Source organism: Colletotrichum godetiae (genome assembly GCF_030913485.1).
Source record: "Colletotrichum godetiae strain CBS 193.32 chromosome Unknown BDP55scaffold_15, whole genome shotgun sequence".
In the NCBI taxonomy this organism is placed as follows: domain Eukaryota; kingdom Fungi; phylum Ascomycota; class Sordariomycetes; order Glomerellales; family Glomerellaceae; genus Colletotrichum; species Colletotrichum godetiae.
Window position 1 is genome coordinate 535,641 of NW_026851263.1, and position 22,894 is coordinate 558,534.

The window sequence follows — 22,894 nt, forward strand, 5'->3', positions numbered from 1 at the left end:
CTGCCGCCCCACTTCAATCTTCGAGCTTTGACATTGGGAAAGAACGGTGAGGTACGTAGCTGCTGCTTGTGCTGACCTGTACTGTACGTACCGGACTTTGAAGTACGTGCTTCTCGGCTCGGGACGGTGTTCACCCGGGATGGAGCTCCGGGATTTTGCCGTCAGCGCAAGGTCGCCGGCCCTCCAAATCCAGATAGAGCAGAGGGCAGAGGCCGACAGTTGCTGGAGCTTCCAAGTCACGATTTGAACGACCGACGTCATCAGCCTCCCAGATGTCCGCCATGCGCGCCCAATTACCCTTGCTGAGGACGGCGCGAGGTGTACGACCTGGTCAATCACCTTCATACGTCTGCAGGCAATGTAGGGGCATCCAGATCAGCGCTGCGCCGACGACTGAAGCCCCAAAGGTTGGCGGGGATGTCTTTGGAGCTCGCGAAGCGTCGCGGGATGCCGCCGGTATGGTCCAGTCTTTGATTGCAAAGTAACCAGTATGGAGGACTTGCTAACTTCAAAGCAACAGATGCCCGGTTCGAGGTCCTTGGTTCCCCTTACTCTCTCCTTTCTGTCTCTCTGTCGCCGTCGCAGCAGCTCTTCACCAGAAGGGGAACGTTGGTAGGAGTTGCAGGCAAGGCTGAAAATGTGAGCATTGATTCGGACTCTGCTCCTCTGACCAATATCTAATCACTCGATCGCAGGCTCAATCAACGCTATCCATTCTTTCGCCCTTCATACGAGCTTTTCTCGGCGTACCTTTCTTATACCAACGCATTTCATCTTCAACCCCCCTCACGGCACTGATTTCTACAAAGTCCCCAACGACGACCTTTTCTGTCCTTCACCTCGATGGTACCACCGACTACATGGTCGCCCAGCGCAATGCGCTTCTTGCCTGGACTGGCCACACCCTCTCCGTATCGCCGCGTATAAGCCGTGGCCTTTCGCTTGCCCACTGGGGAAGCACCCACCTCACCGGTCGAGGCCTGGCTGCTCTGTCCTCTCCGGGTCAGGTATATGAAGTCACGCTCGCAGAAGGCGAAGAGTTCGTCGCCCACCCCTCGCACGTGGTCGCATACGCCGTCTCTCGCAACCCTCCCCTACCGATGCGCCTCAAGTCGAACATCCTCCGGCTCCAGATCCCCAACATTACTCGCTTCTTCCCCGAGACGAACTTCATGAAGGCGATGCGCGATACTAGCACGTACAAGAACGTTGCTCAGTGGCTGTTCACCTTGAGGACGTCACTCCGACGCACCATTTGGGGCGACCGACTGTTCCTTCAGTTCCGGGGCCCTACAACCCTTCTCATGTCCAGCAGAGGAGTGAGGGTTGCCGACTCCCTCACTAATAAGGAGGTCAACGAGATTGCGGATGCGCCAGCCGGCGTAGTTCCGGAGGCTGTCGAATTGACCACCCAGCTCAAGGTCGAGGCGAAACCCGCATCGGTTGAGCAGCCACCCTCAGCCATTCATGTTGCCAATGTATCGCGTGATGGAAAGGTCAGCTTTGAGGACGCGAAGGATCTCAAGGAATTCGTGCGATAGAGGCGGAACCAAAGTCGGAATCAAAAACGGGCACACCCGTGCCACGAAGCAGAATTACCATGGCAATTGGGCCAGACAGCCACAAGGCTGACAAATGTAAATTTACTGTGTAATAGAAAAAGAAACGGTCAGGTCGCAATCTGTGTGTGAAGTGACGTGCGAAATAAGCCTGGCTGTTGCAAATTGCTCTCGCTGTGCTTCAGCCTTCAGTATCGGCCGAATCTTCTTCCCTCGTATTCTAGCTGGTATTCTGTCGGACGGATATATTCGTACGGATACTTACCATATCGGAGATATGAGTTCGTTCGTTGTCCGATCCCTGGACATCTCTGATTTTCGTCGAACAAGCTTGATGAATGACAGCTACGGATAGAAGGTCACAGAACCACGTGGTTTTGCGCCGTTGATTTAGTCCGGCTTAGCGACAATGAGCCACGGAGGCTGGCATTATTGGCAAGCCTGGGGTTCGAAATGACACCTCGATTTCCGACCGAGCGCCGAGCACACCCTTCCGAGACAATAGAACTGTGGTGATTGGTCAAATCGCCAAAGGTGAAGAGTTGCAACATCCCTCATTCCAATCCAGAGTCTCGGGTCTCGCGTTTTCATCTCAACACCGAGTCAACAAGTGCCTTCCGGCCCCCCACTCCGGAATACGGCTCCGGGCTGGGGTACGAGGTGAGATCTTGCAGCCAAGGCGGGTTCTGATGAAGAAGACGAGTTTCAAGGTGCCAAGAGCTTGGGTCAGGAACCTCACTGAGGTTGTGAGACCTTGGTGAGAACAAGCCTTGCCGCTCTTTCAATTTCCGAAACAGATCATGCTGTTGGCCCAAATCAACTGAAAAGCTGGCGCACAAATGCACTCTCGTGGTCACCTACTCCGTACTTGCACTTGAGATGGGATGAAGCCTCACCGACTCTCCAAAAGCCAAGCCAAGGAAAGATCAGCAACCAAGTTCTCCTCTCTCTCTCTCTCTCTCTTTTGAACGTTGAAACCGCATTGGTTGATCTGAGAGGGGTTAAAAACGACTGATCTACTGTGGTAGCGGCCGATATCCGTTTCCGTGAATCACAAGTGCACGTTCCTAATGACACTGCGACAGGCGGCAAGCTCATGAAGCTAGAAGATAGCAGCCCAAACATACTGCGTCACCACAACAGCTGGCCATACCTTAGCTGAACCGCTTGGAAGCAATAGGTCCAGCTTTTCCCAATCTCTGCCTAACGGCTTAGGTTTTCCCATTTCTCGAGTGGACAAAGGCTCTTCGGCCGGTAACTCGCTTGTTATATCCGGCCCGCTAAGCTAAGGGTCGCCTGCCCCTCCCCAGGTTTTTGGGATCCAGAATTTGCGGTGATCCAGAAGGGCATGGCGTTTAGGACCGAACATGGGTTTGTCAGGAGTCCACTGCATTCTCCGAGTCTAACCCCTCAAAACAATCTTGTTTCCTTGAACTTGAAGGGCGAGAAAGGCGCGAGAGCAGCTTATGTCAACGTTTGTTGACTACATGTCTACTTTGCGATTAATAATTGTCCGTCACTTGAGCCGCACCATGGAAGTTGTCGTGGGGTGTGGGAATACTTTCTTCATTCGGATATAGGCAAGGCTCCAGAGAATAAGAACAAGACGACTTGCTGCTGCTGCTGCTACCTTGGACTACTTGATAGTCCCATATCCAGCCGATCAAGAAGCAAGCAATCTCGTCCAGCTATTCACCGACGATACGAAACAACGCAGCAGCTCACCCCACAAGCATTGCCAGCACCCAAGGGCCCAAGGGAGTTTCTTTTCTGATCTCATCCTGGAACTTTTCGCCAACAAGATCTGCGTCCACCGAGTCAAAGGCGTGTTCGCAATCAAGGCTTCACTCGAAGCCTCCTGAGAAACCATCAAGATAGGAAAGGAGAAAAGACACACCTACACGAAGCGAACTCCCATCTGTACCACAAAGTTCGCTGAGGAAAACAGTCACAACAACACCCTAATCTCACAACCATGCCACGCTCACATCACGCCCTCTCGACGTCGTCAAACTCGTCAACCGTCATGGACAGGTCCACTGCGCCCGCAGACCCAGAAAAGTCGGACCCGGTCCCCTACGAGTCGTCTTCCTCCGCCCGCCAATCCCTAGACCGCATCCCCTCCCAGCAGCGCGACACCGAGGCCAACATCTACCCAGAACCCGCCAACGTCGTCGAGGCCGATCTTGAAAAGGGCGGCTTGGCGCACGCGACAACAGGCGGTGCCAAGATCGATGCCCCGGCCGGTGGCGATGCGGCGGCACCGCCCGCTGGCGGCCCCCCGCCCGGGATGAGCCCCGCTGACTTCCCCGATGGCGGCGCCCAGGCTTGGCTTGTCGTCTTTGGAGGGTGGTGCGCGTTGTTCTGCACGTTTGGGTTGATTAACTGCGTCGGTGTGTTCCAAGCGTATTATGTGTCAGGTCCCCTCAGCGCGTACCCTTCGTCGACTGTCGCGTGGATCACCAGTCTGCAAGTCTGGGCGATGACCTTTATGGGCGTTATCGTGAGTTCCTTTCCCAAGGGATAATACCTCTTCGCCGCTCTGTCACGGTAGCTAACACCTCGTTCCAGTTTGGCCGTGCGTATGACACGTTCGGGCCCAAGTACCTCCTCTACTGCGGCACAATCGTATACGTCTTTGGTCTCATGATGACCTCGCTGTCGACGCAGTACTACCAATTCATCCTAGCCCAGAGTCTCGTCTCGTCCATCGGCTCGAGCGCGTGCTTCAACGCTTGCATGTCATCCGTGACCTCATGGTTCTTCAAGAGACGCGCAGCCGCGTTCGGCATCATGGTTTCCGGTTCATCGCTTGGGGGCGTCATCCTGCCCATCATGATGTCCAAGATGATTCCCTCGGTCGGCTTCCCATGGGCTATCCGCGCTGTGGCGTTCCTGTTCCTGTTCTTGCTCGGTATTTCGTGCCTCACAGTGAAGTCACGGTTGCCGCCTCGCCCGCGACCTTTCGTCTTCAAGGAGTACGTCGATGGCCTGCGTGAGCCGCCCATGGCTATCACCGTGTGCGCGTTGTTCCTTTTCTTTCTCGGCATGTTTTTGCCTTTCAATTTTGTCATCCTCCAGGCGCGTGCGCAAGGCATGGACGAGAACCTCGTCATTTACCTTTTGCCCATCATGAACGCCGTCAGGTAAGACCCTCTTTACCTCAAGTCTGTACGATGGTAGCTAACAAGGCGCAGCATCCTCGGACGCATCATCCCCGGCATCGTCGCCGACAAAGTGGGTCGCTACAATGTAATGATCTGTATTACCTTCATCAGCGCAATCTTCTGTCTCGGCCTCTGGATCCCGGGCAAGAGCAACGCTGCCATCATTGTCTTCCTCGTCATCTTCGGCTTCTCCTCTGGCGGCTTCATCTCACTTGGCCCAGCCTGCATTGCCCAGATCTCCGACATTCGACAAATCGGCGTTCGCACGGGCACCGCCTTCGCAGTTCAGTCCTTTGGCGCGTTGGCTGGTAGCCCTATTGCTGGCGCCATTGTTGCGTCGCAAGGAGGCAGCACGTATCTTGGGCTTCAGCTGTTCTGTGGCTTCTCGATGTTGGCGGCGGTCGGTGTTTTCATCGCGGCGAGAACGGTGCAGGTAGGGTTCAACCTGAAGAAGGTTGTTTGATGGAAATTAAGCTGGCTGCGAAGCGAAAACTTAGTGCTTACCTGTTGCATTTCGGAGGGAGGAGGAAAGTTTACCGGCTGATGGGTCCGCGACCCCGGTCTCCGCTCTTATCGCCGGCTCCGTCTCCGTCTCGGTGCGGTGCACAATCCCGGTACCTTCAGCCGTGCCTTTTTCTCCTGGTACAGCTGGCATTACAGCAGACGCGAAGTCCGCGAAGGCAGGATAAATAGAGGTCACGGTCGTAAGAGCAATAATGAAAGAGAAGACATAGAATTTTCAAGTAATGCTGTAATGGAGAGCCTTGTTGCGCAAGAAACCCAAGTCATTGAGTTTCCATTCCCATTTACTAAGCATGTTCATGCTTTCATTGACGGGCAGAAAGCGAATAGGAGGGGAATTATGTCAATGAAGGACCTCGTCGATGCGAGCGACCTAAGATTACATGTAATAATAAGAACGGAGTTCCCCTCATGCACACCCGGAGCTCCGCCAGACAACCAAGACTGTGGCTCACAAGGCCTTTGTTCAATCCCAACCAGGTAAATATCCCACATATCACCATATTTCCCACTTTTTCCACTGCATTGCGGCTGTTCGAAAGCCACGCCGGGAGCTGTTGCCTTCATCACTGTTGTCCCAAGCCATACTTCAGAGTCTTTGTCGCAATTTGCCGCCTTGGTCTCTACGAAATAGTCATTGAGCATACGACTCGGCTTGGGTTCGGCCTGGCCTCGCGCGCAGTCAAGGCTGGAGGGATCAAAGAAGTTGGAACCATCTCCTTATATACGATCTAAACACCACCTTGCAAGGTGGCAGTCCCGCCATCTGTTTGGTCTCAGAGTCTTCAATCTGGTGATAAACGACGGTAGACATGGTGCCTTCAGACGATTAGCTTCGCAACATAAGACCCAGAAATGAAAGGCAATTCACCTTTGACGTTCTCTATGAGATGGACAAGGTCGCTGAACGTGGCCTTGTCGCCAATGATGTAGCTCTCCGGACGTCGGTCGGACCTTGGGGAATGGCGGCGATAAGGTAAATGGCATCAACACCCGTCGTCGAGGAAGTATCCTTTTTAGAGGTTGATTCACTTCAACCATGTCGACTTCAACCGGTCCATAGCCGGTTTCTGTATGAAGTAGGGAGGGTGAATGATTCATATTGCCTGAATCCGAAAGACATCTGCATGTGAGCGTGTACAGCCCCCTAGATTGGTGAAGATGCAAGGTAAGGTGGGAAAGTCGAGAAGCCAAACTCGGGTAGGTTCGAAACACCGAAGTAGCCTGGTATAAACCTCCGCGTTGTTTTTGATCTCTCGGCAGCTGCTTTGAGATTCAACTCTGAGTGATTTTCCCCGGCGATGTTGTTGACGGCAGAGATGACCGTGTCGACATTGTACCTCTCAAGGACGGAGGCGAGAGAATCGATGTCGGAGTAGTCCACAGCAACAAAACGAACATTTGGTGCTGCACCACCGGGTCTTCCTGAAACCTATTTACATCAGTGTCAATAGACTGTGTTGTTTCGGTGTGAAACAGAGCGTCGCCGGATGGATACCTTTCTCGTCAGTACGATAACCTCATGGGTCCCTTGTGCGGAGATAGCTTCAACGATAGCACGGCCAGGGCCGCCAATCCCGCCAGAGACTGCTACAGACATGTTATTCAGAAGGTATGACGTTGGGAATCTAAAATCTCTCTCAAGCAAGGTAAGAAGTGTTCAAGTCTGAAGGAGATCGCATTACTTGGTCGTCTTTTTACTCAACGTCTGAACTTTTCACTCTATATAAGATGACTGTGGATCAATGACGGTGTACATATCACAGGCCTTGCCTACGCCAAGAATATAGACTCACGTCGCTGTTCGGACAACAACAGGGTGTCCGTCACGGTTTACATCGCATTACCACTGCTGATAGCGTCATACGCCGGAGATTAAAGACAAGATTTCGGAATCGCGAAGGCTTGTACAAGCAATTACCAACTAGCTGAGAAATACAATGCGGCAGTTACCGTTCACATTGTCTGCCCCGAGTTTAGCGGTGGGATGTGCAGCTGTCACGGACACGGGTTCTCGTAGGTTTCGGGGCTCTCGGTCCCCGAGAACCAATTTCGCCCGCCCCTCCCGGCGGAGATAGATCGTACGCTTATACGCGATCCCGATAATGAGTCATCTTGACTCAAAAGCTCGCTTATTATTTTGTCTTCTTGAAGAAGCTTATTTCATGTGTCACACAAGCGCACATGAGCCTGGAGAAGCCAAGGACTTTGATATTGTCTCCCCCTCCCCGGAGACCGGGGTTTTAGCAATAGAACATCTCTCTGGCTCTCATATTTTACCTGCTTACTTGATTTTGGATGTGTTCCTATTTCATTATACTGTGTAGATTAGAGAAATTCAGCCACCCTGGTAGCAAGATTCTCGGAGTATACAGGCGCTAGAATCTATGTCTCTTTCGCTGATCTCACGTCCAGCCACACGTCTCGAGTTAGAACAGTATAGGCAAAATGAACTAGAAAAAGCGCAAGACTTGCTCTCCATCAAACATCATCTCCATGTCCTGGTCAGACTGCATATTCTCAGATGTCAAGTGATAATTCTCCGCCAAAGCACCAGCCGGGTAAAATTGGCTAAGTCCAAACGTTGAAAGAGAGGGGACAGACGCCCAATCTTGTTTGTTACTCGTCTCAATATGCTTCTCTGCAATCATATAGAGCTCTCGAGTGATGTCATAAAACTCTTTAGCAGAAGGGGACAGATCTTCCCCCTGCTTGAGGCTATCTGCAAAATTCTTGAGTCGCTGCGCATCACCCGTGTCCTGAGTCTCGACTATGTGGCAGAATACCACCAGGAGAGGAATGAAAGGGGTCTGCAAAATTCGCCTAATAACATGCAAGCACACGTTAGTTCCGCAAAAAAGTGTGAGGATAATGTCCTCTTACCAATGGAGATAAAGATTCATGATATGCAAGTCGCCACTCATCAAGGGGACGCATTCAAGATGAGCGTCAATTGTCGCGCGTGCATATGACAGGCAGTCCGGTGAAAAAGACGGCACAGAAGCTCGCGAAGTCTTTGCTCTGCATATGAGAGTCGCTGTTGTATGATACATAACTCCGGCGGATATCGCGAGAATATCCTCCAGTTTTGTCATTGGTTCGGTGTGATTAGAAGCAGAGGTGATCGTTGGATTTACCTGTATGCAGGTTAACACCATCATAAACTTCAATCTCTCAAGATTTACTCACCAGTCTGATGGGCTCTATCATCTTGAGGTCTGCAAGCAACCCATTGGCTCGATCAGACAGGTCTTTCTGGGAGATGAGCTGGGCGCTGCGACTATACAGCAGGTCGTATAGTTTGCCATGTATTGAGGCATTCGCGACCCAGAACGGTACGAGTTTATCCCATAGCCTCGGCAGACACACCGAATTCAACCCTCTAGGTATAACAACGTCACAGTCTCCAATCATAGAGGCTCTGCCAACGCGTAACGCAAGAGTCTTCTCTAGTCCATAAACATGCCAGAACAACAAAGCTTTAGTGGTCCTCGTATTGTTGTCATCAGCTGCAATCAGACTCTCGTCATGGAAGCCTGCAGCCATGCAAAGCTGTGCTGCGAAGCATATCAGCCTCCATGCCAACCAGGGCCTGGCCATCTCAATAGCGTGTGTTGTCTGCGTCATTAGAGGAAAATATGATGAAGAGATGCGGGCTTGACATACCCCGAGGATCAATGCTTGTACGTTTTCCGCCTTCGCAGACAACCCGGCATCAATCGATGCCACAGCGGCCGTAAGAGCCTTTCTACACATTGCCCCCCAGGCGAGAGACTGTTTCCGAAGCTCAATATTCCCGAGGCTAGGAGGACAAAAGTACTCAGTGAAGAGATAGTGTAGACCCGAATTTACGATGATGAATTCGATGGCAGTATAGTCATCGACGGAGAAGTAAACGTTTCGGCAGAGGTCGATAAACTCTGCACACGGTAGGAAACACCTCAAGACAAAGAAACTACTGGGAGGATTGTCTATTAAGTGTCAACAACAGACCGTGGACACATAAATCGAACCCTCGTTAAAGGATCAAACACGCACCTTTCAGCTGTCTGAGTACGTTGATGACAGCAGATGTTGGCGGCAGAGACATGTTCCGGTAAGTCACAGGCCTTTGCGCTGATTGCCGTTCGGATGCTCCTGCTGGGTTCTGAGATCTTACAACACGATGCGCACTAGCTACGGCATTCACGTAGCATGAGGCACCCAGCTCAATGGCCGCACTTTCCGTGAGTTTTCTTGTTGCTGCCATCTGGAATCTCAGTGAAGAGGGGCCTTCAACCGGGGGAGCTTCATTTGTTACATCGAATCCTGTGGCAACGTGAGATGCATCCTTCGCCAAGGCTGGCACTTCCGACAAAGCCTTTTTAGGTGTTAACCCTGTACATGAACATTGTGTTGACGCCGTGCTCTGTTGTCTGAGCAGCAAGGACTCAATATTGGCCAAGCGTTTGTCCAGAAGGTCTATCTTCTCCTCGCTGCGAGCCTGTTAGTCTGGAACGTACCGCGAAGGGAAGAATGGGCTTGGTTAGGAAACATACTATTGTAGGGACACATGGACCCTTTGTCGAGGAACCTTGGGTTTCTGGCCAGCGCCTGTGAACGTGCAATCCTGCGAAGACTGGCGACAGTTGAAGCAAGGTACGCTTTTGTCACATCGAACCTATCAGAATGCTTGTTAATGACCTATTGACCACAGACGTAGAGACACTGATGCAGATAATTGTGCCCTAGAATGATTCTGCGTCTCATTGTGCTGACAGTGCAGCGCTTCTACTCACTTTGCGCAACCGACATAAGTCGCACTAGCCACATGCACCTTTCGGTCAGAATTGGACTCAAGCAGGGCCACCATGTCTGCTTACCGCAGTTGCCCTTGAGTCCATATCAGCTATTCGGGCTCGGATGCAGTCAACCTCTATCGAGTTGTCGGAACGAGCGTCGAGAAACCTCGTCTCGGGCTCCTCGGTCACCATTGCCTGGACTGAGTAACATACCGCCGGTGGGAGTTCTGTGTCGGCCTCCGAGGAGACCGAGCAGGGATGTGTACACAAATGTCCATGTCCGTCTGTGGTCCAGACTTGAACCAGCAAGGGGTGCAGAGCAATCCGCCCGGCGCTCGGGCCCTACTCGGCGCCGGCTCCGGACCTACGACGCCGGCAGTACCGGTATTCTTCATCCTTGCTTCCGTGTCTATATCTTGAGTAGGCCGGAACTGCTGCTGCAAATTCATTTCTGTACGTATATTGGAGATGTTCTTGTCTTGAGAAGATTGATTGCGTGACTGATTTCCTGAATCTTGTCAATACTTGGCCATTAGTAGGAGCATGCCCGGTCCACACTGATGCGAGAAGCCACACTGAACGAGTCCTTTGGGTATGGAGCTATCTCGAGAACCGGACGTTTATCATACATTCTAGCCAATCATCTACCATTGTCCAGAGTCTGGTGCAGCGTAGTACCGATGCCGTGTTACGGTGAACTGCTCTGTACAACACGTCAAACAATGTCTGCGGCTATTGGTGTGCTCACAATCCTGTGTGATAGTAATGACTTGGAAGAGATTACCAAGTTCACCGAAGGGGGTGTGTCGCCACTCCTTGTCTTTGATTTACTCAAGGCTTGCAAGATACCCTTGAACAAATGCTTTCTCATCTCGTTGAAAAGTTCATGTCTAGCTGCGTTACGGTAACTTGCAGGGTCTCGGATTAGTGATTTAGCGCATAACAAGAAACCCAACTCAAGATTGTGAGGCTATCGGGTGGGATTAGAAAGACCTTGGAACTCCCACTCAACCGCTTGTGGCGCCTTTCGTTTGAGACTAAAGAAAGTCTATGGAATGAAAATCCTTTTGAGGCGTTCCCATTTTGGCGGTCATCTCTCACCCAATGAGAACCGCCAGAAAGGCTCAAAAGGACACATGCGATGTGCTGCAAGTTGACTCATCTTACAGGGCGCTAAATGCTGACCTATATTGCTTGAGAAGTCACACTGATGTCGAATGAAAACAGAGGGAGTGTCCTTCCATCGTCAAAACACATCGTTCAATAAAACCCCGTCCAGACATCGACGACACTTCATCCTTTGTTCTGATGGCTTCACAAACGGACGCCGTGGATCTCACCACTCACCTGAAGACAATTTACGCTTCTTACAGACATACCACTGATATCGACGCGAAAGGTGCATTCTTTTCTCCCTCATGCTATCAGATATGTCGCCCAAATCCCCCATTCGCCGCACAAGACCGGGACACAATTGTGCGCTACTTGCACGAGTACGCACCAAAAGACCAGGCCGAGGCATCGGAGCCAAGTCGTAAGCCGGCAAAGAAGGGGTTTTACACGATACGACCACTTAAAGATTCCGAATTGGAGTTTGGTACCGATCAGCAGACAGCTCCTGCTGGCTTTTCTTCGGCGGTAGAGGTCGAGCAGAAGGCCAGGAGAGAGGGGTGGGTGGGAATGAGGGTCGACCTTTGGGACGAATCGCCAGATCATGAAGCAGATAAGAAAGAGGACCTTTTAGTCAAGGTGCAGTACTGGTGGAGAAGAGAAGAAGGAAGTTGGATGCAAATCTTTCACGACATCATGTACATGGGTCCTCGTGATGGGAGTGAGGGTGCCAGCGGCGAGGTTCTGGAGTGACACTCTAGACGAGTCGCACGTGTGAGACAGTTACAGATGACAGGTAACTCAGATGAAGGTGACTTGCCGGATGTCTTGGATCCCTCGGTTAGAGTTAGATATTGACGTGTCTAATCAACTCCAATCTTCGTCAATTGCTTGAAACCTGGTGTAGACAGTAGATTCGATGTATGAACATGGCTCGTTCTGTTCTGGAGTCTTTTGAGATAATGAAATGGTTAGAGGCAAACCAAGGTTGTGGCCAGAGGATGATGAAAGGTAATAAACGTGATTTCCTTGCAGTGTAGCCTCTCTCCTTTGTCTACGTGTACATAGGTCTGAATTGATCTTGCTAAGCGGACCTGTCGCAGTAAATGAGAATCGGAGTAGCTGCTGAGCGAAAGTCTGATCGGTACTAGGCGTACTCAACTTACAAGACGATGTACAATGTGTCTTATTGCCGGTAGTGCGATTCCCTGTGGAGGGTACTACAAGTTGGATACCTCCCTGCATCTGCTCAGCTGATAGCTCGATGCTCATCTCTCGTTGTACTAAACTAATGCGGTCTCAGATTAAAACTTGACAGGTTTCCCAGCCTCCAGGCGCATTCGCCGTCATCTGAACTCTCTCGGGAAAGCTTCTCAGTCTTGCAATACAGAAGTGATTCTCAGTAAGGACTCGTTATCTTGATGTAGCTTGAAGCACATGACGCATAATACATCATGGGTGTCCAAGCTGCTCTCGCCCTGGCCATCGGCATACTGGCTTTAACATGCAGGTCACAAAATCCGATTCCTGAGGATCAAGATCCGTGTCTTGATCCTGGGGTCCTTGCCTCAAATTGGGTTGACGACAACATGGTCCGGCCAAACTACGTCCCGGCAACGACCGAGGAAAGACCTAGTAAGTAAATATCGATGCCGTCTTTCGCGGTATGGGAGGCCACAAGTGATCACAAGAGGCCGCAACGTAATTTACTAATGAACCTTGGGCACAGTCGTCGCTCAGAGAATCCTCGACCAGCCCCAAACTTCAGAGACTGGTAAGTCATATGTGACTAGTCTGCAGCAAACAAGCGTGCTCTACATGACGGGAGTTATAGTAGACTTGCTGCAGGCTGACGTGCTGAAGACCGGAGCGCCTGAGGACTTGCCCCGGTCCCTCGGAACGGGATATAACAGTGCCATTCTCGTCGTAAGACTGACAGCGTCCTTGAATCCTGCGTGATGATGCAAGTTGACTGACTTCAACACAGGGCGAAAGATCAACACTACGGTTCTCCGGACGGATCGAAACCCACAATGGCGCCACCAACGTGTACGCCACTGGAGCTGGGACTACGGTCACCCTGGACGCACCTCGATTGTATGGCAGCGGCCCAGGAGCCATTGGTCTTCTTGCTATCCGGGGTGCCAGTCTCGATGTTACCAATCTCCGCCATTGTTCGGGTGGCTACCGATCACCTACCCTCGCGGGTCTCAATATCAATAGTCGTGGGGGCATCGCCCACACTACCAACCCGGGGTCGCCATTGATCTACTCTCTAGGGCGGACCATGTCATCCAATCTGACCGGCTGGGCCGATGCATCCCCCGCCATAATCATGGAGGGGCCTCAGTATGTACATCTGAACGATTCTACCATCATTTCGGGAACCATCGGCGGGTTCTTGTTCTTCGATTGGTCTATCACGGCACAGCGTGGTACCGGCACGTTGGAGGCGACATCCCTCAATCTTACGGTTCGCGAGGGCCCAGCCTTTTACCTCGCAACGTTTTCCGCCGAGATCATCCTTAGGAATGCAAGGATATACAATCCTTCAGGAATTCTGCTTCTGGCGGATACGAACACGGCATCCCGGGACCTCGAGAGGGTCGAGCCACAGCTTTGGAGCGGGAGCCCAATCTCTTCCAACTCCTCTCTGACGCTGATGGGCTCGGATGGCATTTCCGGAGATATTGTCACCCGGGGTGGCTGTACCGTCACAGTCCAGCTTTTGGCAAATAGCACGTGGCAGGGATCCGCAAATGCATCTCTCATCAACAATCGTGGGGGTTTGACGGTGCAGATTGACGAGACGAGCATTTGGACTGTTGCAAAGAACTCGTTCGTCCGAGGTCTGTCAGTCGTTGGCGGAGACCTTGGACGCGTCAAAGACCAGGGCTTCACAGTTGCGTATGATCAGAAAGCCCCGGAGAGCTCCTGGCTTCAGGGCCGGACCTACACTCTACAGAACGGAGGAAAGCTTCAGCCATGGAATTGAGTGTTTGGGGGACATGATTACAGATAGAGAATGCTTTGTGGCGGAACGAGTCATGGTGAAGAGAGTGGAAGTCGGTGATTGTTCATCCGCCTCTGACATTTTGCATTTCAAATCCAACAGTAGCAAGTAGCACAATGTAACAAGTCGGATCCGAGCAACGTTTTGCCCATTGAAGGAGTTTTTAAGCTTTACGTACTCCTTGTCCACCCATCCCACCGCTTAGAGGCCGTGTTCCACAGGATCCATCTCGGTTAATCTGCCTAGTGGTTGTGAAGATCGAGGTTGATCCTGACTCGAGGGACTTTTGGCGATGGCGCAATTGCTGTTATGTACGGGATTGGTGAAGAGACTTTTCTGCAACGTGATTTTGTTTGTTTGCCACGAGGAGCTGAGGAACTTCTGCTGCTTACTATGGCACAATCTGTGAACACGCCCTCGCCCGAGTCGCCTCTATGATATGATTGACCCAACTCGCAGAGGATGGCACTTTGGCCGCAATACGATGTAGTGCGCCGGCGATCCTGCGGGGCAATTCGAGAAGCCCCGTTGGGTTACATTCTTGAACCTAAAGCCACCTTCAGAAGCCGCATATCCGCTTAGGCTCGTGCCATCGCGCGACGCAGGCAATATAAAGATGAAAAACGCCGATGACACCATCGCAATGGCTCCGCCAACTAACTGTAACGGTCGAGTGACCTCCCACATTCGGGAGTTGTCTAGAGTCAGTAAACGGCGCGTGGGCAACTAGTTGAGCCATGGACGGTTCTTGATATAAGTTGGAACGCCCAGCTGCCGGAAGGGTCGCGTTCGGAAAAAGAAGGTCCCTGATCCCTAAGGCTTGGCCGACTTGGCTCCCGTGTGGCGTTCTCTTCCAAGCATCTTGGCGATCAGCCGCCCTGAACGACCTCCACACCATGTCTCCATCCCCCAACCAACAGCAACAGGCCGCCGGTGAGCCAAAGACTGGCGGTCTTCACGATGGCGACGCCATTTCCGTCAACTCTCCCAGCAACGGCACGCCCGAGAAGAGGTCCAGCGAGCCCGCTGCTCCCTATACCGAGGGCGACATGGAAAAGCCGCCTTTTGTGTTCACGACGAAAGCCAACGGCGAAGAAGAAGCATTTGACGAGGATGACCCGAGATTGAAGGACATCCCGGCCTACGTGCGCCGCATCGTTTCGCTGCACGATGATCCGGATTTGCCCTGCCTCACGTTTCGATACTTTCTCCTCACCATCATTTTCGTTATTCCCGGCGCATTTTTGTCGATGATGAGCCATTTCCGCACGACGTACGCGCCGTACTCCATTTTCTTCGTCCAGATCGCGTCGAGTTACTGCGGCCAATGGCTTGCCAAGATCTTGCCGGCGTGGGAGGTCAAGGTGCCATTCACCAAGTTCAGCTTCAACCTCAACCCGGGGCCGTTCAACGTCAAAGAGCATGTCCTGATTACCATTTCCGCGGCATCGGGCGCAACTTACAACTTGGGATACACTCCCGTTGCGATGGCTGAGCTCTATTTCAACTCCAAGATTCACCCGGCAGCGGCGATTTTTTTCATGTGGGGTATTGTGTGGACTGGCTATTCGTTTGCCGCGCTGGCCAGACAGTTCCTGATCTACGACCCTCAGTTCCCGTGGTTCACGGCGCTTTGCCAGACCGCTCTGTTCGAGACGCAGAAGAAGCAGCGCGAAGCCCCGACGGCTTCATCCCGCAAGCAGACGAGAGTCTTCTTCTGGGCCCTTCTCGGCATGACCTTGTGGCAGTTCCTCCCTGAGTACATCTTCCCTATGCTCGGATCTCTGGCCTTCCTCTGCTGGGTGGCACCCAACAACGCAGTCGCCAACTTTGTGGGCTCTGGATTTGGAGGAATGGGCTTCTTGAACCTGTCGCTGGACTGGTCCAACATCTCGACCAACGGATCTCTTTTCTTGACTCCGTGGTGGACTCAGGTCGTCATGTTCTGTGGCTTCGCCTGCAGTTGTTGGATCTTGATCCCGGCGGCCAAGTACGGTCACCTCGGTGAGTGGCATGGGCATTTGATGTCAAACAGACTCTTCCTCGAGAACGGCACGTCATACCCAATCACGAAGTTGCTCACTGCGGATGTGTCGTTCAATGAGACGGCTTACGCCGAGTACGGCCCCCCGTTTGTTAGCACCCAGGTCCTGTGGACCATGTTCTTGTAAGGAACCCCCAAATCCTCTGGCGCTTCTCTCATGTTCTGACCTCTATCTCTTCTAGTGACTATGCTGCTTATACGTCAGCTATTGCATGGGCTGCTCTCTTCGGCTACAAGACCATCAAGAGCAGTCTCTCGAAGATGATGGATCGCATGAGAAACGGTTCGCAAATCAGCACGCAGTACAACGACCAGCTCAGCATCCTGCAGCGAAGCTACCAGGAAGTGCCTTTGTCATGGTTTGCCGCGCTATTTGCTGCTTCGGCCATCGCTCTCATCACCATCACTGCCACCGGAAACATGTTCATCCCCGTGTGGACATACTTCGTCGCCATTGGAACTGGCGCAATCCTCGTCGTGCCGCTTGGCTGGCTGTACGCGCTTAGCAACTTCCAGTTGGCCATTGGTACCGTCAACGAGCTGCTTTATGGATTGATGGTGAACTCCGTCAGCGGATTCAAGAACCCGACTGGTGCGTCTGCATACGGTGCCATCGCGGGAAATGCATGGTACCGCGCGCAACTCAACCTCCAGGACATGAAGGTCGGACACTACATGCATCTGAGTCCCAAGGCAGTGTTCTTTTCTCAGGTTTTTGGATCATTCCTCGGCGTGCCCATCAACTATGCTGTTGTTCGCTGGGTCTTGGACACCAAGTTCGACTACCTCACGGGTGCCAAGGAAGACCCAGCGCATCAGTGGACTGCTCAGTCTCTCACCTCCAACCTCACAATGGGCGTGCAGTACGTCCTCATCGGTCCCCGCAGACTCTTCCAGCAGCACATCTATAAGGTCCTCCCGTACGGCTTCCTTGTCGGCGCCTTCACCCCGCTCCTTATCTACGGCCTCCACCGCGCCTTTCCCCGTGCCAAGTTCCAGTTGTGGAACTCGACCATCTTCTTCTCTGCCATGGCAAGCTTCTACGGAAACATCAGTACCGGATACGTGAGCAGCTTGATCGGTGGTTTTGTGGTCATGTTCTGGGCCTACCGCTACCGGTACGACCTGTGGGCGAGATGGAACTACATCTTGGCTGCTGCTTTCGACGCGGGTTTCAACTTCAACATGCTTCTTACTTTCCTCTTCTTCGGTGCTGGAAAGATCGTCACCATGCCGAACTGGTGGGGCAACGAGGCATCGAGTTCCGAGCGCTGCTTTGCTCTTGACTCTTGAGTAAGCTTGCTTGAATCGCTAGATGCTACTTGTTATATTGGAAGAAATGGTTGAAGCAGGACACCCGAGACACCAACCAAAGGGACCACAAGTGTCTAAGTTATAACTTTTTAAATGAATGAGATGAATACTTAATCGTACAAAACCTGCTCGCTAGCGGTCACAGTGATTCTCAGGGTACTCAATGGTGCACCAACCTGGTAGGACTAAAGACGGGAGCCAAGCGATTCCTCTTGGAAACCTTCTCAAACAGCCTCACCCCACCCCGCCCCCAAGCATAGTTCAGCACCATGACTGCTCCTCTCCTTGTCTTTGATTTGCAGTGTGCGCAAGTTAGTATCTGTGACCTTATCTCCATGCGCAGATTTAGGCAGCTATTCCGTTCTGTTACGACCCTGTCGGGAGTAGCCTGCAAAGTTTCCCTCTCATGATCGCATCGGAGATGACAAGATGCTGAGCTTGACTTGCATTATTACTTCCAATCCAGATTCAGACGAGGTTGCAACCTTCCCACTTGAACAAGTATAACTCTAGAAACAACGCCCTTCTTGGATTGAAAGCAGGAACAACTCACCCACCTTCGAACACCGACTCGATTCAGACCTTACGATGGACATGCCCACCACCACACTCCATTCTCATGGCGCCGAGCCCATGCCGGTTGTCTTCCACACCAAGATGGCAACAGCGTTATTCTCTGAAGCGTGGACACCTCGGACACCAGGACAGTACGCCGGCACTTGTCTCGCCCTCATCATTTTCACCATAATTTTGCGCACTATGATCGCCTTTAAAAACATGTTGGAAGCGGCGGTCTGGGGCCGCGGGTCTGGGAAGGGCAACTCCAGAATCGACGAGGAAGTCGGCCATAGAGAAAAGCCATCTCCTTCTACATCAAAGTCAATCCTTTTGAGAGTCGCGCTTGCTGCCTATGAGGTTGTCACCGCCCTTCTGGGATATCTCTTGTGAGTGCCACCGAATTTTTCGCAAATGCAAGGGACAGTCTGAGCAGTGCTGATGTGTACAGGATGCTGGCGGTGATGTCTATGAACCTGGGGTATTTCTTGTCTATACTTCTTGGTGTGTTTGTCGGAACACTCTGCTTGGGAGGCATTGCCCGCAGCACAACATTTGATCATTGTTCTTGATATCCAAGCAAGAAGTTGGTTAAGGGTTCTCGGAGGGGGCAGGGGTCTTCTTCTGGTTATAACTGCAGGAAGCTTGGTACCTCTTTCTGCCATCACACAAAGGAGTTGGCCATAGCCTGCAAGAGTTGTTCGCCAGCTGATACATAATAAACGATGAGTACTAGTCAAAATTGCGATGACATCTAGGCGGTCGGGTGTGTTGTCAAAACCAAGTGATCATGGCCTTGATTCCATTGTGTCACGCGAAGTCGTAGACCAACCTTCGCCAACAACGCGTCTCCATCACCATCTCGGCGAGAGATCACACCGGATCTAGCCAAATACGCTCTAGTTGAATATGCCCTGCTCGAAGTGCCCCGCCATTCCTTCTCAAGCATCGACCCCTCCATCCATAACAAGTCACATTCGCAATACATGCGCCCTCGCAATGCTGTGCAAAAGCTGCAACGACCTTGCAAATGCACGGAGTAAAGAAGCCGAGCGACATCCCGAACAGGCTGCCGGGCCATCATCAAGCCGCGTTCTCATCCACCACGCGACGTGGGCCTCGTTCGAAGATGCCGTCGCTGCGGGCTGCCATTTGTGTATCTCGATACATGAGGAGCTTGTGGCAGAGCGTCTGATTCCTGATAGTCAAGCCGATACGGCGCGGTTGTATGTGCAGGCTCACGCGCCGAAGACGATGCCTAGCGGCTACCTTGATTTCTCGCCATCCATGTAGGAAGCCTACATGCACTCTTGAACTACACGTGAACATGAAAGCCACTGACCCTCCGTGCCCTCATTAGAGTCTGTCGAACCGGTGCTAGTTTTTACATGTTGAAAGACCAAGGTGAGACTCCATCTTAGACGCCGCAGTGCCGAGTAGGTCGATAACATGAAGTAGGCGATGAGCACGCAGAGTCCCTGTGTCTGGTTGAGACAGCCCCAGAAGATAGAGCCCTGACCACAACAAGCATATGGCTTGATGATTGCATTTCGAAACATGCAGATTATTGCGGGAAGAATACGGGCGACTTCGTTCCAACGAGACTTCTCGATCTTGAGAGTTCCGACAATGACGAGGTGCGACTGTCAACATCTATTCCCGCCCATGAGAAGTACGCCACTCTCAGTCATTGCTGGGGCAAATCCCAGATTCTCACATTGCAACGGGCCAACATGGAATCTTTCCGAGCCGGCATACATGTAGAAAAGCTTCCCAAGACTTTCCGAGATACAATTTCCATCCTCAGGAGACTCGGACTGCGCTATCTATGGATAGACTCGCTGTGTAAGTAGTGCTTTGTGAGTCTGGTCGATGGTTGAACCTAGATGACTGACGTAGCATCTAGGTATAATCCAAGACTCGGTCGACGACTGGCGGAAAGAGTCCATCACCATGGCCGAAGTCTATCGCAACGGCGTCATAAACATTGCCGCTACAGCTGCCTCCGGCGGAGATGAAGGCCTCTACTTTGGCCACGATCCAGTACATTCAAGGCATCTTCGGATATCCTTCTTGCAACCCATCGACGGCGACCCGTCAGAGGAACAGACCAGCGAAGAAAGACCGCATGTGGTAGAACCTGGGGACTACATCCTTCTCAATAGCAAAATCTGGCAACGCGGTGTTGAGGAAGCACCATTGAATACACGCGGCTGGGTGCTGCAGGAGCGACTCTTCTCCCCACGGGTTCTTCATTTTTCCAGACACCAGCTATTTTGGCAGTGCGGCATGGACTACCGGATAGGACAATTTGCGTACTCCAATGATCGCATAGGATCCTTTGGTAAGGCCTACACCAACCGTGATCCACGCGCGTTTTCTCAAGTACTCTGGCGTCTGAAGAGTATGGCAAAGGAAGAAAAGGATCCGTTCATGCTCGAAGAGGCCTACCTTCCTTGGGAGGAAGTCGTGACGACGTATACGGCGCAGTACTTAACGAAAGGCGAGGACAAGCTCATTGCTGTACAGGCCTTGGCGAAGGCCATGGAGGAGGCGGTGGACGATTGCTATGTCGCAGGACTGTGGGAAAGCCGGCTGGTCGAGGACCTGTTGTGGGCTTGTTCAGCACCGGGTGAGAAAGCGAGGTACTCGCGGCAAATAACGTGGCGGGCCCCTACGTGGAGCTGGGCCTCGATCGATGGCGGGTCGGTGAAGAAGGCGACCTTGACTGGAAGATATGCGGGACGTAAAGCCTTTGATGGGGAGGCTCTTGTGAGGAACGTCAAGTACTGCGTTGAAGGCTATGACAGGGTCACGACCGGGCAGCTCAAGAGTGCTCGTCTACAGCTCGAAGGTTATCTCCTGGAGAGCACCGTATCGTGGGAAGGAGAGGCTCTCTCGAACGATGGCCACGTCAAGGGCATCGGTCTGAGATGTCTCGATTCTAGAATTCGCACCTTCGTCGTCTGTCCAGACGAGTGGAGTTGGGGTGGGATTGGCAAAGCCAACTATCGGCTGTCAGCAGGGAGCATCTTGCTTCCGATAGGAACTCACACCGCCTACAAGCCTGATGGAACAGACCCAGAGCCGTGCATCGAAGGTTTGATATTGCAAGATGCTCCCGAGAAAGGAAGTCTAGCGTTCTGTCGCGTAGGCTACTTCAAGTTAGTCGCAGAAGGAACACTCATCAACGCTTGTTTGAGAGGGGAAGATGGACCACTACTTGCGAGGCACGAAAGTGCGTCTAGCGATGGACTGAGTACTTTGAACTTATTCTGATTCGGGGACTATGCCGCGTGGCGTGTTGAAAGTATGTACAGGAAAGAAATGTGACCATGAATGGTCAAAAAGAGACACGCCGGTCTCTTACAAAACCACTCCGATGATGAGGATCACCAGCCTTTACTTCAATAATCGACGAATGTAACCTAGGTCCTAGCCAAACGCCAAACACCACCCAATGCTACCCTTGAGTCAGACAAACAAGCGTCGGAACACCAGTTCCAATACTCGCCTTGGGGGGGAAGACAAAGAAGAAGACACAAGACCTAAAGACTAGGCATAGTGTGCGAGAGGGGCATCTCTCTTGCCCATGCGGCGCATCATGCCGCGAAGGGGACCGACGTTGGCATCGACGAGCGTGTTGACCCAGACCTTATCCTTGGACTCCTCGTTCTGGCACTCAACGCTGGCGGCACCAAGAAGAAGAGGCTTCATGTTGCCGTAGATGGTCTCGTACTGACCGGCGTTGGTGACGAAGCTCTCGTGGTAGATGCCAATGTGGTTGTATTGCTGCTTGATGGCGTTGTACCAGTCCCAGCCCTTGCGGTGGATGGGGTCGTGAGCGAACTTGTTGAGGCCCTCGACGTCGCGGAAGTAGTATATGTTGAGCAGGGAATTGTTGCGCGGGCCGTCGGCGCCGAGCCAGTTGGAGATGTGGTAGAGGCCGTACTCGGAGGCGCGCTGGGCAAGGTCCTTGTTCATATCTCTGAAGTGTTGGCCGATTTCGCGACCACCGGGGCAGAGGAGGCCCATGGGATGGTTGAATCGGACGCCGAGGTGGAAGACGACAAGGGACTGGGAGGCAGCAACAGCTGGGATGGCGCCGGTGGAGGTATCAGGGAATTGGGCGCTGGTGCGACCGCGGACGACGCCCTTCATGAAGGGGTTGGACTTCTCGGAGCGAGTATCGAGAATGGTCGAGACGATGGAGCTGAGGCCCATGGCCAAGGCCGGGATGATGGCGTATTTGGCGGGCAAGATGAGGAAGAGGAGGCACTGCATCCAGGCGCCGATGGCGAAGAGGGTCGAGAGGTTGAAGCCATCCTTGACAAGGAGCTGAAAATGAAAAGTCATTAATACCTGCTTTGGTGCGACGTCACACTCGAGTGTGATGGAGAGGAGGAGCTCACAGGAAGATGGTTGTACGGCTTGGTCCACTGGGGAGACTCGGTCGGCTTGAATATGCCGTGGAACCGCTCGGCGGTCTGGTATTCGGTAGCGGTGTCCATTGTGAGCATGGATATTTTGAGCGGTGATGTACGTATTCAAAAGGCGGTTCGTGAATATGAGTGCGATGTGAGGTCGAATAGAAGGATGAGTGTGAATATGAGTGAATATACGAGTGAGAATGTGTTGTGAGTTTGATGGCGAGGCGTAACGGTCGATAGTGACGAAGAGGTTGATGCTGTCGTGGAACTGTGTGATTCGAACAAGGATGAGTGGTTGGAGGAAGGAAAGAAGAGGCTGGTCCCTTGCTTTAATATATCGTCAAGGAAAAGAGAAGCTGAAAAGGGTCGTTTGTTAGCGCCCTTTGCCTCCTCCCCATA

General features: G+C 52.3%; 10 protein-coding genes across 10 annotated transcripts; 7 read left to right on the forward strand and 3 right to left on the reverse strand.

Moving 5' to 3' along the window:
- Nucleotides 1-206: 206 nt before the first annotated feature.
- On the forward strand, nucleotides 207-1,985 carry BDP55DRAFT_660091 (mitochondrial biogenesis AIM24-domain-containing protein). Its single transcript, XM_060574594.1, has 4 exons — nucleotides 207-456; nucleotides 521-639; nucleotides 696-1,763; nucleotides 1,825-1,985. The coding sequence occupies exons 1-3, from the start codon at nucleotides 273-275 to the stop codon at nucleotides 1,539-1,541; spliced, it is 1,149 nt and encodes a 382-aa protein (XP_060431156.1). The 5' UTR covers nucleotides 207-272; the 3' UTR covers nucleotides 1,542-1,763; nucleotides 1,825-1,985.
- Nucleotides 1,986-4,129: 2,144 nt separating this feature from the next.
- Nucleotides 4,130-5,575, forward strand: BDP55DRAFT_660099 (major facilitator superfamily domain-containing protein). Its single transcript, XM_060574595.1, has 2 exons — nucleotides 4,130-4,705; nucleotides 4,757-5,575. Exons 1-2 carry the CDS (start codon nucleotides 4,206-4,208, stop codon nucleotides 5,187-5,189), a joined length of 933 nt encoding a protein of 310 aa, XP_060431157.1. The 5' UTR covers nucleotides 4,130-4,205; the 3' UTR covers nucleotides 5,190-5,575.
- Nucleotides 5,576-6,395: 820 nt separating this feature from the next.
- BDP55DRAFT_630657 (uncharacterized protein) lies at nucleotides 6,396-6,848 on the reverse strand (the record flags this gene model as incomplete). Its single annotated transcript, XM_060572179.1, has 2 exons — nucleotides 6,396-6,680; nucleotides 6,747-6,848. The coding sequence occupies 2 exons, from the start codon at nucleotides 6,846-6,848 to the stop codon at nucleotides 6,396-6,398; spliced, it is 387 nt and encodes a 128-aa protein (XP_060431158.1).
- Nucleotides 6,849-7,408: 560 nt separating this feature from the next.
- On the reverse strand, nucleotides 7,409-10,161 carry BDP55DRAFT_660102 (uncharacterized protein). Its single transcript, XM_060574596.1, has 8 exons — nucleotides 10,111-10,161; nucleotides 10,027-10,050; nucleotides 9,787-9,908; nucleotides 9,287-9,723; nucleotides 8,915-9,219; nucleotides 8,438-8,866; nucleotides 8,132-8,385; nucleotides 7,409-8,071 (listed from the first exon to the last, which is right to left on the reverse strand). The coding sequence occupies exons 1-8, from the start codon at nucleotides 10,129-10,131 to the stop codon at nucleotides 7,702-7,704; spliced, it is 1,962 nt and encodes a 653-aa protein (XP_060431159.1). The 5' UTR covers nucleotides 10,132-10,161; the 3' UTR covers nucleotides 7,409-7,701.
- Nucleotides 10,162-11,181: 1,020 nt separating this feature from the next.
- Nucleotides 11,182-12,096, forward strand: BDP55DRAFT_660103 (uncharacterized protein). The gene has a single exon (XM_060574597.1). The coding sequence runs from the start codon at nucleotides 11,338-11,340 to the stop codon at nucleotides 11,890-11,892; it is 555 nt and encodes a 184-aa protein (XP_060431160.1). The 5' UTR covers nucleotides 11,182-11,337; the 3' UTR covers nucleotides 11,893-12,096.
- A 430-nt stretch (nucleotides 12,097-12,526) lies between these two features.
- On the forward strand, nucleotides 12,527-14,202 carry BDP55DRAFT_714301 (uncharacterized protein). Its single transcript, XM_060578267.1, has 3 exons — nucleotides 12,527-12,774; nucleotides 12,869-13,065; nucleotides 13,127-14,202. The coding sequence occupies exons 1-3, from the start codon at nucleotides 12,594-12,596 to the stop codon at nucleotides 14,132-14,134; spliced, it is 1,386 nt and encodes a 461-aa protein (XP_060431161.1). The 5' UTR covers nucleotides 12,527-12,593; the 3' UTR covers nucleotides 14,135-14,202.
- A 742-nt stretch (nucleotides 14,203-14,944) lies between these two features.
- Nucleotides 14,945-17,580, forward strand: BDP55DRAFT_93119 (OPT oligopeptide transporter protein-domain-containing protein). Its single transcript, XM_060581323.1, has 2 exons — nucleotides 14,945-16,319; nucleotides 16,379-17,580. The coding sequence occupies exons 1-2, from the start codon at nucleotides 15,049-15,051 to the stop codon at nucleotides 17,487-17,489; spliced, it is 2,382 nt and encodes a 793-aa protein (XP_060431162.1). The 5' UTR covers nucleotides 14,945-15,048; the 3' UTR covers nucleotides 17,490-17,580.
- Nucleotides 17,581-17,614: 34 nt separating this feature from the next.
- Nucleotides 17,615-18,864, forward strand: BDP55DRAFT_660109 (Ctr copper transporter). The gene is made up of 2 exons (XM_060574598.1): nucleotides 17,615-18,454; nucleotides 18,517-18,864. Exons 1-2 carry the CDS (start codon nucleotides 18,099-18,101, stop codon nucleotides 18,635-18,637), a joined length of 477 nt encoding a protein of 158 aa, XP_060431163.1. The 5' UTR covers nucleotides 17,615-18,098; the 3' UTR covers nucleotides 18,638-18,864.
- A 493-nt stretch (nucleotides 18,865-19,357) lies between these two features.
- BDP55DRAFT_93167 (heterokaryon incompatibility protein-domain-containing protein) lies at nucleotides 19,358-21,482 on the forward strand. Its single transcript, XM_060581325.1, has 3 exons — nucleotides 19,358-19,469; nucleotides 19,524-19,910; nucleotides 19,972-21,482. Exons 1-3 carry the CDS (start codon nucleotides 19,454-19,456, stop codon nucleotides 21,342-21,344), a joined length of 1,776 nt encoding a protein of 591 aa, XP_060431164.1. The 5' UTR covers nucleotides 19,358-19,453; the 3' UTR covers nucleotides 21,345-21,482.
- Nucleotides 21,483-22,756, reverse strand: BDP55DRAFT_93154 (uncharacterized protein). The gene has a single exon (XM_060581324.1). The coding sequence runs from the start codon at nucleotides 22,419-22,421 to the stop codon at nucleotides 21,621-21,623; it is 801 nt and encodes a 266-aa protein (XP_060431165.1). The 5' UTR covers nucleotides 22,422-22,756; the 3' UTR covers nucleotides 21,483-21,620.
- Nucleotides 22,757-22,894: the final 138 nt, after the last annotated feature.

Excerpts from the sequence above, each read along its gene's own strand:
- BDP55DRAFT_660091 (XM_060574594.1), top strand. The coding sequence starts at position 273 with ATGTCCGCCATGCGCGCCCAATTACCCTTGCTGAGGACGGCGCGAGGT. Across the intron at positions 457-520 it reads AGCGTCGCGGGATGCCGCCG|ATGCCCGGTTCGAGGTCCTT; the intron begins GTATGGTCCAGT and ends TCAAAGCAACAG. Across the intron at positions 640-695 it reads TTGCAGGCAAGGCTGAAAAT|GCTCAATCAACGCTATCCAT; the intron begins GTGAGCATTGAT and ends ACTCGATCGCAG.
- BDP55DRAFT_660099 (XM_060574595.1), top strand. The coding sequence starts at position 4,206 with ATGATGACCTCGCTGTCGACGCAGTACTACCAATTCATCCTAGCCCAG. Across the intron at positions 4,706-4,756 it reads CCCATCATGAACGCCGTCAG|CATCCTCGGACGCATCATCC; the intron begins GTAAGACCCTCT and ends AACAAGGCGCAG.
- BDP55DRAFT_660102 (XM_060574596.1), bottom strand. The coding sequence starts at position 10,131 with ATGGACTCAAGGGCAACTGCG. Across the intron at positions 10,051-10,110 it reads TGGACTCAAGGGCAACTGCG|TGCGACTTATGTCGGTTGCG; the intron begins GTAAGCAGACAT and ends GCATGTGGCTAG. Across the intron at positions 9,724-9,786 it reads GTCCATGTGTCCCTACAATA|CGAGGAGAAGATAGACCTTC; the intron begins GTATGTTTCCTA and ends ACAGGCTCGCAG.
- BDP55DRAFT_660103 (XM_060574597.1), top strand. The coding sequence starts at position 11,338 with ATGGCTTCACAAACGGACGCCGTGGATCTCACCACTCACCTGAAGACA.
- BDP55DRAFT_714301 (XM_060578267.1), top strand. The coding sequence starts at position 12,594 with ATGGGTGTCCAAGCTGCTCTCGCCCTGGCCATCGGCATACTGGCTTTA. Across the intron at positions 12,775-12,868 it reads AACGACCGAGGAAAGACCTA|TCGTCGCTCAGAGAATCCTC; the intron begins GTAAGTAAATAT and ends CCTTGGGCACAG. Across the intron at positions 13,066-13,126 it reads ATAACAGTGCCATTCTCGTC|GGCGAAAGATCAACACTACG; the intron begins GTAAGACTGACA and ends ACTTCAACACAG.
- BDP55DRAFT_93119 (XM_060581323.1), top strand. The coding sequence starts at position 15,049 with ATGTCTCCATCCCCCAACCAACAGCAACAGGCCGCCGGTGAGCCAAAG. Across the intron at positions 16,320-16,378 it reads GTCCTGTGGACCATGTTCTT|TGACTATGCTGCTTATACGT; the intron begins GTAAGGAACCCC and ends TATCTCTTCTAG.
- BDP55DRAFT_660109 (XM_060574598.1), top strand. The coding sequence starts at position 18,099 with ATGGACATGCCCACCACCACACTCCATTCTCATGGCGCCGAGCCCATG. Across the intron at positions 18,455-18,516 it reads GCCCTTCTGGGATATCTCTT|GATGCTGGCGGTGATGTCTA; the intron begins GTGAGTGCCACC and ends TGATGTGTACAG.
- BDP55DRAFT_93167 (XM_060581325.1), top strand. Across the intron at positions 19,911-19,971 it reads TCTATGGATAGACTCGCTGT|GTATAATCCAAGACTCGGTC; the intron begins GTAAGTAGTGCT and ends CGTAGCATCTAG.
- BDP55DRAFT_93154 (XM_060581324.1), bottom strand. The coding sequence starts at position 22,421 with ATGACTTTTCATTTTCAGCTCCTTGTCAAGGATGGCTTCAACCTCTCG.